We start from the raw sequence: 19,420 nt of genomic DNA on the forward strand, positions 1-19,420 counted from the left end.
GAATATTCTTGATGATGCGGGAATCTACATATACATTACAATTATATATTTATTCTCATTACAATCATTTTGCTTATTATTAATATGTACAGACTTTAGTTAATTATAGTGCTACCGTAAAAACATAACCTGCGTGACTTTTACCAAGAAAATGAAAGTCGAAAGGAAGTCTTGTAGCCAGGATTTTATATGAAGGTCAAAATATTATTAATCTATTGTTTATATTTCACTTCTAATGGCTGTGAGCGCACTCGCATATTATGGGTATTGGCGTGTCAAGCAGGCGTGTCTCGACCCTCGTACGACGATGTTAGGTCAGTTGATTCAACTGATTGTATATCAGTTAGACCAATATGTAAATCTATTTCCTTAACTTCTGGTTTTAACATGTCTTCCCCCCACTTTTTTCCAATACACCAACTGCTTCACTTCCAGTCAAGTGCTAGAATTGATACTCATTATTCTTTCTTCAGTTAGATTTTTCAGTATCAGTAAATACCTTCCGCCTTTTTTATGACAGCCTACTCTTGAATTTAGATTTTTGTTACTTGTTTATTTGTGTGTAAGCTAACTTCAAAGAAAAATTAAATTGCGCAGACCTTTATATATATAGCATTACTAATTGTGTTCCAATTTTATAGATTTAAAGTTTTAAATATTACAAAATTGTAGTACAATTTGTACGGTTAAAATCTTGTTTAAAATTACCCTAAAATTAAATCATAAATAATGAAATTTTAATGTTAAAATTTGAAAATATTAAAGAATTTTGAATAAAATACTTTAACAGTTTATACTTTGAAATACTTATGAATGTCTTATTACCTATTTATATCATCCCGGATTATATTAACGATGTAAAGGTAGAACTGTTATCTCAAATGTTCGTTACCAAGAGACCCGGTAATGTTATGGCTTTTGTATACTTTAATTTTAAATTTGATCTCGAAACCGTCTTCAGACTAGCTTTTCTTTCTAATTATGCTATACGTACAGTCATTAGGGTGAGTTAATTAACAAAAATTGTCCATTTATGTTCGTCATGTATGATGAAGAATGTATTATACATTATATATTGGTTTTGACCTGCCACAACATGATAAGTATTATCGATTTTATTACCCATCTGGTGTGTACCCATAATCGCTAGAACAAATATTACAATCACATACCATAAAATGTACAGTAATTGCTTCAAAAAACATATAGTATATTTGATAGCCTCTCATACTTTTTCAAGAAGAAATTACTTTTTCTAAGACATTTGAGAAGATATGTACATAAAGGATGTATATTGTGAACGCTAATACTAACTTTGAATTTATGGCATGATTATCGCGCCACATTATTATTCTAATCCACATCTTTCAAGTAGTATATCTAGATTTATATCCTAAAAGAGCTTAACTATCGCTGGAAACATATTATTGTTTTCTTTTTTAAGTCTCTAAATTTTATCTATCATTTTTACCACTGTTTAAGTTATTAAATCTATAACTTTTAAAGCAGGATTATCTACTTTTTCATAGTATATGTAATTAATATTATTATTTTTATTAATTATTATTCGTCTAAGAACACGATATACTAACATATATGTAACTCAACCTAACCTAAATGGGCCCAAAAGTCTGTAATTTGCAATAAATAAGATATTTCTAGTAATAAAAGATGAAAGCCATATATACACCTAATTGTTATGTAGTAGTAAGTGTTCCAAAAGCAAAGTCAGTATAAGGCTGATGGAAGCCATGCATCAAGTTTATGTCGTGGCGGTAGGACATGTGAATGGATTGGGGAATTGTGGAAATGTATCACCTTCCCTTATAATGTGTCATTTCAGTTATAGTAAGCAGACATTACTCTTTCACAGAAAAAGGCATATTCGCACACCTAATACGGATAAAAAATAACTAAAACAGTTCTTTAATCCTTTAACTTAGTTTTGTTATCCGACTTATATGAGAAAATATAACATGAAAAAATAATACAGACATACGTTGAATACAACTAAAATAGTCCTGTTGTTCGAAAAAGTGAAGTAAAAGATATAAATATAATATAAAAATGGTGGTATAATGCATATCTTACCTGATTTTCTTCATTTTGATAGTAAATTAACTTTGGTTTATACCTCCCTGCGACAACAACTACATTATTTACATTAAGAATGAGTTCAGTATTTCAATAAAAAATATTAAATAAAGTACTTACTTATAAACGAATTGTATTTTTATTTTTATTATTTTTAACCGAATGATCAGGTAATGACACTTTTGAATTTCAACGGCATTAAATCGATGGTTAGCCATTTTCCTCTTAAGTGAATTTTATATATATATATATATATATATATATATATATATATATATATATATATATAGTCGTATATATTACATGTATTATTGACCATTATAGATGAATTTATTTTGTTATGTGGAGAATTTTAGATGGCTTATACCATAAAAACTCTTTAATATATTTCTAATTTCATAATGAACTATCCATAGTTAGCTGTACAGATACTAATACTGTGAGACAGTAATAGATATAAATATATATTGCATTTCAACGGTGGGGTCTGGAATGTTGGAGACATGATATATATTTAAAGTTTTAAGTATATGTTTAACAATACTACAAATTCCTGTAAAAGACTTCCCCGCATATCGTCAAAATATTAATCTTGCAATAATATCACAATTTTATTCTAATTAACTATGTAACAAATGTATGAAGGTATACATTTATCCTATATAAGTTGTTTTCCTTTACTACATCTAATACTAGCACAGAATTCAAACACACGCAAAAAAATTTTTATATTTCAATATTTAAAAACTCTGTAAGGAAAATTCATAATGCGTTTACATCCTAGCTATGTAATGGATACCGATTTGCATATTGAGTAGCAAATAAAAACTGTTTATCACTGCTTCTTGTTAACTCTGCTTCAAATTGGAAGAGGCCCAAATAGCCCAATTCGGTGCTTGGCATAAACCCATATTTATAGTTGGCAATTCTTATGGATAACATGCATTACAATTACAATTTAATGATTATCACTTAATTTCTATTTTATATGTATTTCTTATTTTTAAATTCGTTATTACATTAATACCACCATATATTGTTCAAGGTAGCGTAAAAAATCAATGGGAACAAAGTAAATATTGACATAACTTGCATGCTATTTGGTTAAAAATATTAAATACTTAACCCCATGGTATGATGAAAGGTAATGAAATAAAAGTAAAGGATAAATGTGAATAATAAATGTACTCGTCTTTCGTCTAATTGCTTATTTGATAGTTTTTACCCAAATCTGACAAGGGTATTCTAAGTCACAAAACTTAACTTAGTATTGATCTTGAACAAGCTAGGAGACAATGTAGCAGAGCCGCTTGATGGAAACCATTTATACTCTGTTTTGAGAACTTCCTAATTGACTCAATGGTATTGTTTGTTGATCCTAAATATATAATCCGATCATAAAATATAACCAGACTAGTCGAAATCTTATGATAAAGGTAAAGTGAATAATCTAAACCTCTTAGAAATTTATGGATCTTCCTTACTATCGGCATGAATTTTATTTGGCATATGCCTTAAACAAAATTTATACTAAACAGTTTTACGGCAAAAAGAACAACTCTCAGTGGTACAGGTCTGTGAGCTTTTTTAGTAAAGATACTTTTACATATTATGACAATGTATATCGCATTTTGTATATTTATTTAGAAAATATTAGCTTATGTATCAAACCTGAGTTGATACAAACAGTCTTTAGAGCTAATAAGGCTATTCTCCAATTTTTAAACTAACTATAACACATTGGTCTGTCTAGAAAACTTATTGCTGAATCTATGGAGATTTCAGGTCATTGCAATAAGAGAATTAATTTTGCCTGTGACAAAAGCTATTATTCTTCATTATGGTTAATGAGTTACAAACATAAACTAACTTTGCAAAATTACATGCCTGTCGAGTAGTCAAATCGGTAGACTAGGTACAACGTTCAAATAGACAGTTCATATAAAAATGTTTGAAAAGGTATGCAACTAGGACTGTTCTTTTCTATTGTAATTGAACATCATGACAGCTGGTTACACAGCCACGTTGCTGCAGTGTTCAGTGTGTCGGCCAAATATTTACTATCACAACACTTGACATGGGAATGTGGGTTACATTTACATTAACTCTGATGGTGGTAATTGATTTTGAAACTACTGTTGGTAGATATTACATGTTTGGTATATTATATGTTTCCCTTTCCTATATAGCGTTAATTGTTGTTTAGATTAACGTAGGTACATTCTTTCTAATTTAAAATGGTATAAAGTACGATATGAAAAAATATGTATGATTTATACTTCATCTGAATGAAAAGTATGCCTCTGATACAACATTTGACACTACTTTGTACAATTAAATTTTCAAAACTATGTTAGTTTTTGAATGAGGTAATTTTACGGGTAAAGGAACTAGAAACAAGTGTTTTTATTATCCATAGCGTAAAAACAAGCCAATCTTATAACAATGGAACAATAATATTATTATGACATTATTTACTCGATCGGTGAGTAATGTTCGTATTTTGAGCTATAAATACTACTCATTATTATTATATTTAAAGTAAATTTTTGGCATATTCTAATTTACTTTCTTCATTTTTAATGGTTAGAGATAACGCAGGTTCAAATCCTGTCTGTGATCATTGCACTTTTTACCAGTACCATTGACCTTGTACTGTATCGACTCTCCCCCCTATTCTGTTTGATAAGATCCTCGCACAGGCCAGTGGCCCATGAGGGCGGACAGGCTTAAGGCTTAAAAGGGGATCGGCCTCTCGTTAAGGAATTGCCCTCAATAACTGGGGTTTAGCTTGTTATACGAAAGCCTGCATAATTTAAACTTCACAGGTAAAAAGACTTCCACTTTTTTCAGTGATAAGGGTATTTTAATTGATTTTTTGGCTCATTAACAGGTTTTTTGCCAGTTACGTAAAACTCTGGATTACGGAAACTTCCGAAGGTTCCATAATTCGGGATAAAATATCCACGAATCCTCCTTTACTGAGACCAGAACCTACATTTTATTTCTGTTCTAACTCAATTTTCATTACAATAAGTTAAATACAAGTTTCTTAATAATACAAGTATATTTAGTTAGGAAGGATGGATATATATATATATATATATATATATATATATATATTATTTATTTATTTATTTATTTTTACATGTTATTGAAAAAACATCCTTGAAAAACAGCCTTGGTTTATTTCAAATGTCAGTCTCGTATGTATAATGTCACTGCTTTGCTTTGCACTATTAAATATTAAATGGTTCACTAATTCCACATTTTCCATAAACTTTGATGTCAAGGCAGAACCATTTTTAAATTAAATCTACAAATCATGTAATGTTAATTTATAGACAAAAATCATTGTCACTCCTCGACAATTTATAGGGGGTGGAAATAATTTGAAACTTAATTAAATTACTCTACTACACTGACTACAACTACGAAAAGTACTATTACATAGAAAAAACACGGTACTTCATCATAACCATTCCCAAACCAATTACAGTCAGCACAGTTATGTAAACGTATTCAGGTACGTCATGTGATGTGCTGAATATCACCACACACCAACCTCAGTCAATTGTCAATTGATCCACCAGACTATATAAAACACACAATACTCGTATTGTGGTTGATTAACTTATCAATTAATTATTGTGGTTGGTTACTTATCTTATTCCTTTTATAACTGTTTCAATGAGAGCGTTAATTCCTCTATAACGACACTGCTATGCCACGTGAAGATATTTATTATAAATAGAGCCATGTATGAATATAATGAAAATTTACAGTGGTTTCGATGAGGGTAGGCTAAGCTGTATATTTTTAAGTTCTAAAATGAATATTTGTAATATAGAGTTATTAATCAATTTGGTCCGAGAATGATGTACCTAATACTTTTCTGGAAGTAATCTCGTTTGGTTCTGCAATATATATCAGGAACAATACTCTCTTACAAAAAAAACAATCCATCGGTTGGTTAAATAAATACGTAAAATACCAACTTTAAATTAATAGATGATATCAAATAATTTTATTGCGTCTTTTTTTAAACCATCACCCATAATCAGAAGAGTTTCGTAAACAAATAAGAAACATAAGCATCTTTTGCTCTAGCATCCTGTAATTCAGAACATGACAGAACAATTAATATCCATGGCTTTTATAGTTTTATCGTTTGCGGACATGTATCTCATAAAATGAATTCCAAAACACGATTTACCAAATAAAATACCGAGTAAAGCTCGCATTTCTGATATTTTAAAATAATCTCACCTGAATCAGCAAGTGTAGCGCATTGTTTGTCTTTTTCACATGGTTTTATAAAATGATACAGGTCAAACGCTCCTTTTATACTGAAATGTTACAACTACGTCCTAGTATAACAAGAAAACTTGTACACTTGTTTTCAGTGGATTACAGGGAGGTTAGTGAGTTTTAATTATAAAAAAATATCTTGTTACAACAGTTGTACCTTTTCTTGTTGTCAGTTATGTAAACGTTTAATGCATGTTTCATGGAATCATTTCGAAGTTCATTGTTTTTGTTAGTTCAATCTGAATTTTTATATAAAAAAGTAACAATGTAGAGTAGTCAACTTATATTTACGTGGTATCTAATTTTCTTTTTAAGCTTTGTTAACTATTTTTATTCATTAAATCAAGAACTGAAAATCGCCTCGATTCGTACTTGACCACCCTTGATTTGGCACAGTATACTTTTTATAACAAACATCACAAATCCCTTCCGAAGTGATTTTAAACATTTAAACACACAGCATCGAATATAAGTACACGACGTCGGTTACATAAACTGATTGAAGGTAAAATGAAAATCTGTTCTATAAGCAAATAAAAATATTCTTAACCAAACCCCAGAAACGTATGCGATGGTTTTAAATTTCAAAATCTTCATCTCTGACTATGCTATTAAAATAAATTTAGATAAACAAATTCATGACAACAAATTGCGGTGTAGAATTTAGTAGAAGACAGCCATTCTTCCTTATTTTATTTTTATTTAAACAATTTAAAGCGTTGATTTCTTAATATTTAAAAACAATTAGCGATTATAACTTCTGTAGTAAACTATACTTTGATGATATTGAAGTAAAACACTAACTCATCACATATTCTTCAGGTCTTATTTCCACCTATCCTTCACATTCATCTGTGGATATATACATACAGTACATATATCTTTAAAGTTTTCTTCTGTCAAATTCCGTATTCTTCCATCCATAAAAATCTACTTCTGGTCCCAAGTATTTCCGGTCCTGGTATTCTCTTAAAACATAATGTGTGTCAATTTTCACTATGTTTCAAATTAAACCTTTAGAGGTATCAGATAATTTGAGAAATAGTGATAAGTGAGTGAGTGAGGTCTTTGTCTTTTGTATGTACAGATTGAAGAAACAGTTTTTTCAAGTGCAAGTTATCGGGCAGACTTTTTAGCCAACCAAATATTATGTTACTTGTTTCTCTTACTAGCAAAAGAATGGATTATTTTAGTGTTTTATTACATGGCTTTATTATTCAGAATATTACATTATTTTCGTATATAGGGGGAAAAATGAGTGCACGTGTTACCATAACCCCTTATTTTTTATAAAAGATTTTACTTATGTCATAAAAACCACTTGTTATTACATAAACGAAGGATAAAATTATTTTCAAAACTTCGACAAATTCTCATATAAACTGTAATTATAATAGGCAGTATAAACTATCCACATCTGATTAGTGGAGAGAATCAGCAAACAAGTGCAGTTGCACATCACTGACATCAAGTGCACACAATTAGTTTGATGTTATTATCCTGCTTATGTAAAATTGCCACTTGACCTTTTTTCCTTTTAAATACATAATAAAACCCTTCAGTTGTGAATACATATCGTTCAATACATGCATATACCAAGTATGAAAATTATCACCGCATGTGTCACTTTTCAATGAACTAATAATTAATTATTCCATGTAACAGACATCAGGATAAAATTGTGTCGACGTTGTACTATACATTTGAACCATCTGGCAGGGTTTCTTTCATAAATGTAGTGGGAAAGATTTTTTTTATACTTAAAATTTATACTACAAATTGCAACGCTCTCCTTTTCACAAGTACTACCATTAATAATAAATATCAGCATTACTTGTATTACTGTGTATGGTTTAAACTCCCGGCCTCAGACACGTTCCAATTTCTGCTAGCAGTAGCTACATGAAAGCTACAGGCACCTTACACCTGCCATAAGAATTTTTGGGGTTCCTGGCCTCTGTTAGTAGATACCCGGTCTCCTATACTTTCCGGCCTTTGAGAGCTCCTGGTCTCATGAAGCTCTCACCCATCCCAGTCTTTAGCAGCTCTTGGCTTCACACAGTTCTCAACCTCAGTTTCTGCTACAAACATATGGCTTTAACAGCTTCGGTCAGTTTCTGTAAACTCTCAGCATCTGGGAACTCCCATCCTCTAGGACTTCTTGATCTCTGGTTGATTCCCACATTCGGTCTTTGGACTTGTCGGCTTCCGAAAGGTTTCGGCCCCCGACAGAAACCGGCTTCTCAGGTTTCCGACGCCTGGGAACTCACAGTCCTCAGAACCTCTCGGCTTATGTGAGCTCTGGCCTTTGGCAGCCTCGGCCTAGGGTAGGCCTTAATCTCTCAGCCTCTAGTAGCATCTGTCAATAACGTCAGGTTCCTCCATCTATCAGCTCCTGATCTCTGGACAGCCTCAGGCAAACAGTAATTTCTTATATTTCTCGAGCATTGGGATCTACGTATTTCTGGCACCTCTTGGTCTTTAGCAGCTCTCCACGGCAGGACATGGTCTGTGGCAGCTTCCAACCTCTAAGAGCTACCGGACTCTGGGAGCTTCTGGTCTCTCGCAAGCTAGCGTTTCTACAATTCCCGTCTTTGGGAGCTCTCAACCTCTGAATTCTCTCGGGTTTTTTTCTCGTGACTCTACATCCTTGGCTTCAAATCCCGTTATGGCTTATCGTTGAAATTGGATTATTAAGTATTCCATCTATTTTAAGGTAGTCAGAGTGATTTTAACGAGTATACAATGGTTTTGATTGCAAGACTTAACCCAATTTTCTCAAATGGCTACGAAATAACCAAGTTTGGAAAACACTTATCATATAAAATGTTCTCTCGTTCAAATTTTTGTTGAAGGACATCGAATGCAAGGTGTCTACCAAAATTAGTTTTTTAAAAAAGGTTTCAGCCGACCTGCTCCGTCCCTTTTTGGTTTAATATTGGTTATGACTTATCATCGTTATTAGTTATTCTATAAAATATTCATCTCATTTTAGGCTAAACTCTACCCAACCAAAAGGTGTTCTTCATAATTTTGAGCGTAAAAATTTTTATTCTAGGGCTCTACTCACCTCCACTTACCTCAAAGGAAAACACCATTATAGTGTAAGATATATCTTATCATATTTATCATATTGGTTTGTACCTGGAGGCTTCACCTCCTTGGCTCCAAATAAAGTTAATAAGGTATACTTTTCCTATAAAATACTGTTCTAAAGAATTTCAAGTTTTGCTCAAATAAATCCAATTACAAGTCATCTAGTTTAATTATTCATACATTTTTATCATCAGGGTTTAGTATTTTTATCTCTGAAATTCGCTAAACCCCATTTTCGAGTTTAAATTCATCAACGAGAATTACCATTCCAATTTAGGTTAACATCAGTCCAAGCACATGTTAATTTAGAAATTAAAATCAAGATATTCGAAATATACACGATAAAGAACACTATTTCCCACGGCAATTTAATATATAACAAGGAATTTTAATGCCATTCCTAATGTAAATTTTACGTTGTATAGATCTTTCAAATCCTGTTCTAAAATAACAAGACATTAAAATAATCATAATTATTAACGAAATTATGATTTGCAATCAAGCTCTATACATTAGTTCGCTGCATTGCTATACATTCATCTTTATAAAATATATGTGTTTTTGTAAACAATTCCGCGTTTATTCGAGCAGCAAACATTTTTTCCAAGACAGAACAGCGAAGCGTGCGTTAACTAAATCCATAGAATTTCACAACAGCTTAATAAACCATTTTAAAATTCATATTTTTCCTAAAACAAGAATGAGATGCTCCACATTATGTTGTGTCACAGGCTTCGCTAAAATTGCATGCAAAGTTTTAAGCCTACGTTGGAGAACGAAAAATAAATTGAAAAATTTTGAAATATATGTGTGCTCTTACAAATCAATACTCCATCTTGTAGACACGTGCTATAAAATAAAATTAACCTTTATGCTTTACCATTCAGATAAAGAACTCATATAATCGTCTAGACTAGGGGGTACTAACAGCGTGACAAGTTACAGACTCACTGTTAATGTCAAGATGTCACATGCAGACAGAGATATATAACTTCCTCCAGCCGTGCTCGTTACACAAATGTTACGTGTCACAATCATCTAGACTAGGGAGTACTAGCAGCGTGACAAGTTACAGACTCACTGTTAATGTCAAGATGTCACATGCAGACAGAGATATATAACTTCCTCCAGCCGTGCTCGTTACACAAATGTTACGTGTCACAATCATCTAGACTAGGGAGTACTAACAGCGTGACAAGTTACAGACTCACTGTTAATGTCAAGATGTCACATGCAGACAGAGATATATAACTTCCTCCAGCCGTGCTCGTTACACAAATGTTACGTGCCACAATTACCTTACTTGTTTATTATTCACACGGAAGTAATAGTATATGAGTCGAGAGCCAACTTCTCCGTTATATATATTAAAAATATAATATTATAACTTTTGTCTGAAATTATATTTTTTCCATCTTTAACGCATAAAATCGATCAAAAAAAACTATGATACGCATTTTTTATACGCCTCTGACGATTTGTTTTTACTTTGAAAAGTTTTGCCGTCAGCTCACATGAAATGAATAGTATTATATAGAAGTACATCCGCTATCAGTGTTACAAATATTAGGCAACCAATCATTGAAAAACACGAGACTCCAAAGAAATTCATGCATGCCATTTCATTTGATTCAGTATATACATTGATTAGTTTTTACCTTTTCAAACACCAGATCACATGACTGGTCGTTGCTGAATCTATATTCTTACGTAAGACATTCCAGCACCTAAGTACTGAAACTGCTTACGCTTATCAAATCTTATCCTCAGCGACTGCAGACTAACATAATTTATCATATCCTATTATCCTACCCTTCCTGGAACTCTCTGGAGCAACCTTATCTTCTGATCGTGCACTGCCCATAGTCATTACATGTCTTCGACCCTGAAACTATCACGTTTTACAGAATGTTTATTTCTACATAAGTTAATATGCGTGAAACATACAAAGAAGCACTACAGAATTCTTGGAATTATTCACCTTTTAGACACATCTTGTTATATACAAATCATATCGATGAATTGAATCGACTACCAATTAAATTAAACTGGTTCTGGTGCAAACTATCAAGTAATCTGTTTACAAGAGGGTACTGGGTAATGAAGTAAGGAACAACCTGCTAGGAATGTTTCAAATAGTGCAGTTTGCGCGTTATGGCCTCCGCCGCAACGGCTGAATGGGCACAGTGACCTGTGATATTTGAAGTGCATAAAGTAGTTATTAGAAATATCTTAGAAATTATTTACTCTCTATTTAATCGTATACAATTAATTATTATTTAATGACTTTGAAAATCAAGTTTAAATTAAATTATACATTAAATCTCACAAAAGTTTGGTTATTTACATAATCGTCAATGCATTCATAAATTATAAAATATTAAATTTATTATTGCTAACTTTTTATTTCTTTAAATTTTGTTATAAATTAATATTCAATGCCTTTTCTTCCTATACCACATTAAACATAAATCAAACGATAAATTTTAATATTTCTAATGTTTAAAAAGAGTATTTCCTAGCGGAAATGTTATGATAAGGTTCTTGTTAGGATTAATTCATAACAAACATTTACATTAAAAATCTTATACTTTTTACATTTTGGATTTTCATCTAAATTTTTATCGTAACATTGTATAATTATTTCTTTCATTTTGCTTTAGATTTTTTATTATTTTTAAATATTCCTCCTTTAGACAAACCTTTAAACAATATTACAACTTGCATAAAACGAGTTTCTTGTGTATAAAGGCATTTTGCTAGTTTGCATAATACTTTCAATTAATTGTGAAAAAACTGCAATTTTTTTATTACTAGTACATATAACAACTTTCAGTTCTAACTTAGTGCCGTTCGGGATTTATAACCAAATAGGAATATATTATATTGTGCTGACCAATAGGACATAACTCCTTGATGTTATATAAATCGCGCACAGATTTTATGATATACCCACATAATACACGCATATATTGTATAATAAGTTACAACTTACATGGACGTAGTGTAATGCTAGCGACATTAATACTCCAAAATATATAAAGAAATATGCCTGCAGCTGCGCAGTAATACTCTAGGATATGGATGGTGATATAGTAACAAATATAAGTCATTTATAACGGGATTCAGGTTGAGCACAATGTTTCGAAACTTAACAAGCCTAAGCTTTTCATATAAGCATACACTAAGCATACTAACTGAAGTGATATATTATTATTTTATAGTAAGGAGGACTGTGTCTGCGGTGAATCGTTCACTGTTGAATTGCAGACAGTAATGTAGAATGTATTAATAATAGTTTTAACTCCTTGTTTTATTCTATACGTGTTATAGTCAAGACATGTTACAGTACAAAAAATATTTTAAGTGACCATCTATGAGATATTAAAGTAAATGTGCACCAACTCGTTCCTGTCTAATTTACTCGACTTTTGTTAAAAGGGCGTAAGTAAATTCTTGAATTTTTAAACAGAGTGAATCAGGTGGAGATACAACACAGCTGTGCTTAGAGTTAACTAGCGCCCTTTTAACATAAACTATGGCTGCTCTATTTCAGTATTGTACTAGATTCCGATTGTGGAATTAAGTAATATAACCTCACTTTGTTGTTTAATTTGTTGTTGTAAAAGAGATTCAAAATGAAGAAAGTGAACATATTAAGAAATTTTCCCTTAAGTGATCGCATTATAGTGGCAAAACAATTTATTCTTTATCACCAGAACTCAGTCTGAAGCGTAAGTGGAAACTGTTTTGGAAACGAACACGACGTTTTACAGTCATAATATTAATTTTGGTCCACAGGTCTTTTGCACGTGTGGGACTTTGAAAAACCTAATTAGATCTCTTCACCTCAACCCGGTTGCTAAACACTGAAGCTGAGCTTGCTGTTTACAATATAAAAAGCAAGAAGTTCTACTCAGCTCTAGAGCTGGAGTCATTTGATGATACTGAAATAGAAACTGGCATTTTATCACTGGCATTTGACTATATGAAAACAATGCTACTACTAAAAATGAATCTACAACAGCTGTCTGTAAACGTTTTTGGTATACGCAACATTGAAGTTAACACTACACATCTTCATTTATTTCACGAAAGAGTAGCTAAAAAGGACCCAATAAGATTTAATTAGTGGTTTATAAGTACTTAAATATGGTAATTGAAGATGAAAATCGTATAGAATTGATTTTTTCTGTGACATCTGTATGGGTCAATATAAAAAATCAGGCCTTATCCTTATCCTTATCAGGGAGTCAAAATAATTTCCCACACGAGTGCACAGCCTCATGCCGTGCGAACTAGACTATAGTACCATATCAGTGTGCCTCAATGCACATGACCGCATGTACACACGAAACGAGTTCTCAAAATTTGTTAAATCCAATACAAAAAGATTTAATAAATTTACAATCTGTGAAATGTATCTTCAGGCATTCTGGACTTCAAAAACAGCACTAAAACTTATGTAAAATTTGTAATGTATATTATTCACTAGGTCAGCTTTCAACAACGCGTTTTTTGGATTTTTTTTACAAAAAAAAAGGAAACAAAGGTTATTATTTCCAAAAGTTTCACTTTGTTGACTTACGCCCTAATAAACAAAAATCTATTCATGTTTAGTTCAAGAAGGCGATATAGAAATTTTAAATAAATTATAAATATTGGTATAGTCCAAAGCAAAATGATTAGTAAGCTTTCAAAATGTATCTTTGTCTTACTTGCCTTACTCAATCAACCACCCACTTTTGGGCAATTGTATTGCCATGTCAATTGGAAGGCGTCTGAAAATAGACTGAATAAATTTTTTATAAAATTGCCTTCTATTAAATATTTTTCAAAAGTATCAAAAAATTGTTGGTTACATTTTATTTTGCGCTTAATTTTTATTTATTTCTTATACGTTTTTAATCACTTTAAATTCGACACTCGTCTAAATTGTCATGCCTTTATAATTTTCTTTAAGACGAAGCTATTTTGGATCTCGTTGAATTGTGATCGAGGAATGAAATTCAACCACCATATCACATGTTTTTATTGAAAATGAGTATCGGCGTACACTTTGAAATGTAATTCATACACATTGCTTAATAACGTGTGTAATGGATTCTCTGATAATGTTAGTGAAACGTTGATAGAAAAGTAAACTCTTTTTTATGATTTTTTTATACACTTTCTATATCTTTTACTTTATGTAATATATATTTTAATACATAAATTTATAACATTACTTAAACTATCTGATCTAGTCACTAATTTATGTTAAGACGATAACACTAATTTATATCTTATAGCTTGTAAATTAAGAAACGTACGCTTCTCTGGCTTAAAAACTAAAAAAGAACGAACCAGACGCCAGCTTTGACGAGGGTATGGACTGACTGAACAGATATAAACGCCAATTGCACGAAGGAATTATAATTGCAGTCGCTACGTTACACGTCTGGCAAACCGAGGAACACCCAGAGATTAAGGTCGCGATTGTATTCCTTTGTATTTCGCCCTGTCCATTATGACCAATAATATTAATTACTTAATTGATTTCCGCCTCATTTTCACAACAAATAGGAGTGGAAGCAAAGTTTATCTTTTCTAATTAAAACTCCACTTGCCATGCGATAATCAAGTAACTCTTTAACAAAATATTTGGTAGAATACATGTCACTACTCCAACTACTAAATCAAGAATAAACATTAGTAACTATAGTAAATGTATATTGTTTATCATAGAAAATGTATAAAGTATGATTAAAACTTTAAGATAGTGTAATATCGGAACGAAAGTTTCAATAGCATTAGATTTCCAAACTAAACATCAAAAGAAATTATTAATGTAATTTTTAAAGTTAACTAAAGAGAGATTACTAAAACTTTAGACATTGACCGAAATCTATAAAATAATCAAGATATATCTACACTGTTTTGTTAAAACGATCCTAGTATGTATAATTTTAGTCAGTATAATAATAACAATTCTTCTTGTTTATACGATTTAACTGTCTCCTCGAGTATATCAACATGTTAAAGGCACCTTTAAATATAGTTTCAAGTACATTTTTTAAATATTTGAAATTAAAACCCATAGGTATTCATATATGTGTGTGTATATATATATATATATATATAGAGAGAGAGATATATATAGAATATATATATATATATATATACGAGATGTATATATATATATATATACGTGATATATATATATATTCTTTGTATGCATATTGTTTATATATATATATATATATATATATATAAAACCAGAAGAACTCATACACGGACAAAGCTTAAGAAAAGCGTGCGAATCCGTTGGATACAGGTAGTTCTTTATAAAAAGATGCTATGTTATACCTTTTAATGCTAAGACTTTCAAATTCCAACCTTGGCACTTTTCATTCAACTGTTTCTTCAAATATTCGACCAGGAAAGTATGTCGTACATCACCGTAATGGATGCACTATGGGTTTAGCCACGGCTCACTAGACTTACACAGTCCATGTGATATCGAGTTCGGAAAGTACATACTTTACGACTGGTGCAATGCCGTTAAATGACAATCGTACTCGCCGTTCTCATATTTATTGTTCTTAAAAATACTATGCGCTTGCCTCTGTTTTATGTGCCAAGAAAGATTCCACTCATATCAGATTTTTATCATATGTTTTGGGATGACGGTTTACCTAATATGTATAATGTATAAACTCAGGATCTAATCATAATATAAACAATTATTAAAACCAATTATTAATTAAATGAAATATGTTTTAATGTAGGTAACTTGTGGTTAAAGATTCAGGTTATTATCTGAGTGAAATATATTAAAGAATCATGGCACATTTTTTTCAAATATATAACTCTACCGAAAGTATTCGATGAGAGCCTAAGAAAAAAGGGCACATGGAGGGCATTGACCAAATTTATGTCGAAATGAGTATTGGGAATGGATTAGAGTAATATAGTAAGATATCACTTGCCTGTATTCCTGGTTCTGTGTAGTTCAGTAAATAATATTTTGTAATACCTGACTCATTTTCTAAATTTTATCCTGCCTAAATAAACCATTCAAACATTTCAGTAAATGTCTTGAAACAATATCTATTCCATAGTCATTTGTCATTGAATCGATGTCATAATTTAACAAAATTTACCAATGAATACGAATTTATTACACTAAAACTCAATGATTCAGTTTTAATTAAGACGACTGTGTATTTCAAAGTATAGTTCTAAGTATTTGTGCGTATTCCTGCGGCTTTGTACGCCGCATTACAGATTCAATGTCAGAGGAGTAAGTATAAACCAATCATAAAATATTTTATTTTAGAGATTAACTACTAATTGTTCTGTAAGTATTTTTTATTTTTTAATATTTATTCTGAAGTTTAAAATTGTAAAAGAGAGAACATTTATTTTATAAGTACGACTGTATAAGGAAATTGAAACAATTAAATAGTAGGCAAATGATAAATAATGAACAATAAAATAAAATGTCTTTATTAATATTTTTACGATGATTAATTCTTTAACTGAGACATGATAGAATACCAGCACTCAGCAAGTGAACAAGTAAACACTGTGCTGAGAGAGGAAAATGCAGAAAAACGTAATTTAATCAGCAACGCAACATTAACGGTTTGTTCCACAGTTTGGTCTGTTTATTGCTAATTACTGTCTCTGTATATTACAAGAGCGGACTTTGCACAGTCGCTGGTCAGTATGTCAGATATACACAATGACAACATACTTGGCAACACTTTACATGACATTATTGGCGTTTACATTAACTGTGTTGTTTGTAATGAGTCTGTAAGCAGTTGTATGTATATCAGCATGTGTTCTGTCTGAACGGATTTTAGCGGTGGTCCATTCTACCATTATTTGCTTCTAATTTGATTTGATGATTCAATTATGCAAATAAAATTGATCATTCATTGCATTTTCAGTTTTACGAGTATGTTAAGAGGTATGTAGAAAATAAAAAAATATATTTTATCAAAATTTAAACTCTAACAGTATTTTACAAGAGTAAAAGATATATATAAAATTTGTGTGTGTGTGTGTGTGTGTGTGTGTGTGTGTGTGTGTGTGTGTGTGTGTGTGTGTGTGTGTGTGTGTGTTGTGTGTGTGTGTCAAATTTGTGTGTGTTTGATAAGATAACTCTTTAGTCAAAATATATCACAACACATATATAAGAAAGGAATCAGGATTACTACTCACTAATGGTTGAATTATTGACGAGAAAATGTATTTGTGATATAAAATTGTACCCTTTATCGAATAGTAGTATCATTTTTATTGCTTATTATCACCCAAAAATTAGTTTAGTATTATTATAGTACTGTATTTTTTAACTATCCTAACTAGTTAAAATGTATCCCTCCCCCTATGTCAGATTAATTTTAATTCGACTATTGCAATTTAAACAAATTTAATTACTCCACACACACACACACACACACACACACACACACACACACACACACACACACACACACACACACACACACACATATATATATATATATATATATGTGTATATATATGTATATATATATATATATATATATATATTGGTTTTATGCTCACGGGACCCACCAAACTGTAATGAATTTTCTTCAAAGACTATATAACTGAAAGACAAAATACCCTTTTCCAAATTAGCTTTTAAAAAAAACTTAAATTACTTTTCAATTCAATGACTTCTCACCAACTTTTAACATTGATTTTAACTTTGCTATTTTTTACTTTATAAGTAAAAAAAGTATACTATATAAGTAATTTACATGTAATTAACATATAACATGCTAGAATCTAACATGATTGTTCTCAAATGTTGTTTACAAATTTATTTATTCTAAAATTTTTCCCGTTTCTATCATGGTTACCAATAAGACCAAAGTACTAATAATTGCAAATGCCCATCTAAATCCCATGTAGTGACATGCATCTTCAATGAACTCAGTGTTTCAAATATATAAAGATGCTTCAAGCAATCTTTCATGTATATACATGTATTACTTTGCTTCCGAGATATCATGAGGACAGACAGAAAAATAAACAGAAATCAAATAATTTATAATGAAAACTTAAAATATGTTTTGTTTAATTAGCTGACTACGAGTCACTATTTCTTTAGGTTAAACTAGTATCTGCTGTAGATGGAGTTATGTGGTTAGTTGTGTACCGCAATTGAATGCATAGTATACTTTATTATTTATTTCATTATTTACATAATATGTTTCTACCAATATAATCTGAGTTGTAAATATTTATATTATTTTATTGTTTTTTCTGCGTTTAAACAGCGAATTGCCCACAGATCAAACGGATATAGTTGTGATCCCATATTATTGTAGAAAATATATGAGTAGATTATACCTTGTAAGTAAGTCAATAATTCTAGAATGGTGATTAAATTACTAAGGAAAATTAAGTTTATTAATAAAATGTGACATCAGCAGCCGAGCAATAAGTATGTAGAGTGTTGTAGGAAATTACACTTACAGAAAATAGTAGATATAGAATAACGTTACCTGGTACAATCTCTCACAAAATTATAGTGAATGAAAATTTAAAAATAAATTAAATTAATAACCAATTAGAAAATTCGTTTTAATTGAGTCTTTGAAATTATAAAAATTTAAACATCAAGAGCGAGATTTACCTAACACCAATTCAACCAATGAAGCCCAGTCTGACGTTTCCTGCCCTACTATTTGTGACTGAGGAAAACTCTGAACGAATTAATATTTTATTTGAAATAAATTGGTTTTAGTTTCCCGCGAGCTCGATCACAAGTCAGTTCCGAGTTATATTACGCCTTGAAATAAATGTGCCCGCACGTTCAGTACTGTGGGTTTCAGTTTATTGATGTGTATTTTAATTCGATCTGAATAGTTCTAAATGTTCCACTTAATAATCA

General features: G+C 30.9%; 1 protein-coding gene across 1 annotated transcript in view; it reads left to right on the forward strand.

Annotated features, from left to right (window-relative positions):
- Nucleotides 1–235: 235 nt before the first annotated feature.
- The window catches only part of LOC124355799, a 66,310-nt gene continuing 47,125 nt past the window's right edge, over nt 236–19,420 (forward strand). The window contains exon 1 of the mRNA XM_046806953.1: nt 236–314. Coding sequence (XP_046662909.1) covers nt 236–314 — 79 coding nt within the window. The remainder of the gene's footprint in view (nt 315–19,420) is intronic.

The sequence above is a fragment of the Homalodisca vitripennis genome, chromosome 2 (genome assembly GCF_021130785.1).
Source record: "Homalodisca vitripennis isolate AUS2020 chromosome 2, UT_GWSS_2.1, whole genome shotgun sequence".
Taxonomy (NCBI): Eukaryota; Metazoa; Arthropoda; class Insecta; order Hemiptera; family Cicadellidae; genus Homalodisca; species Homalodisca vitripennis.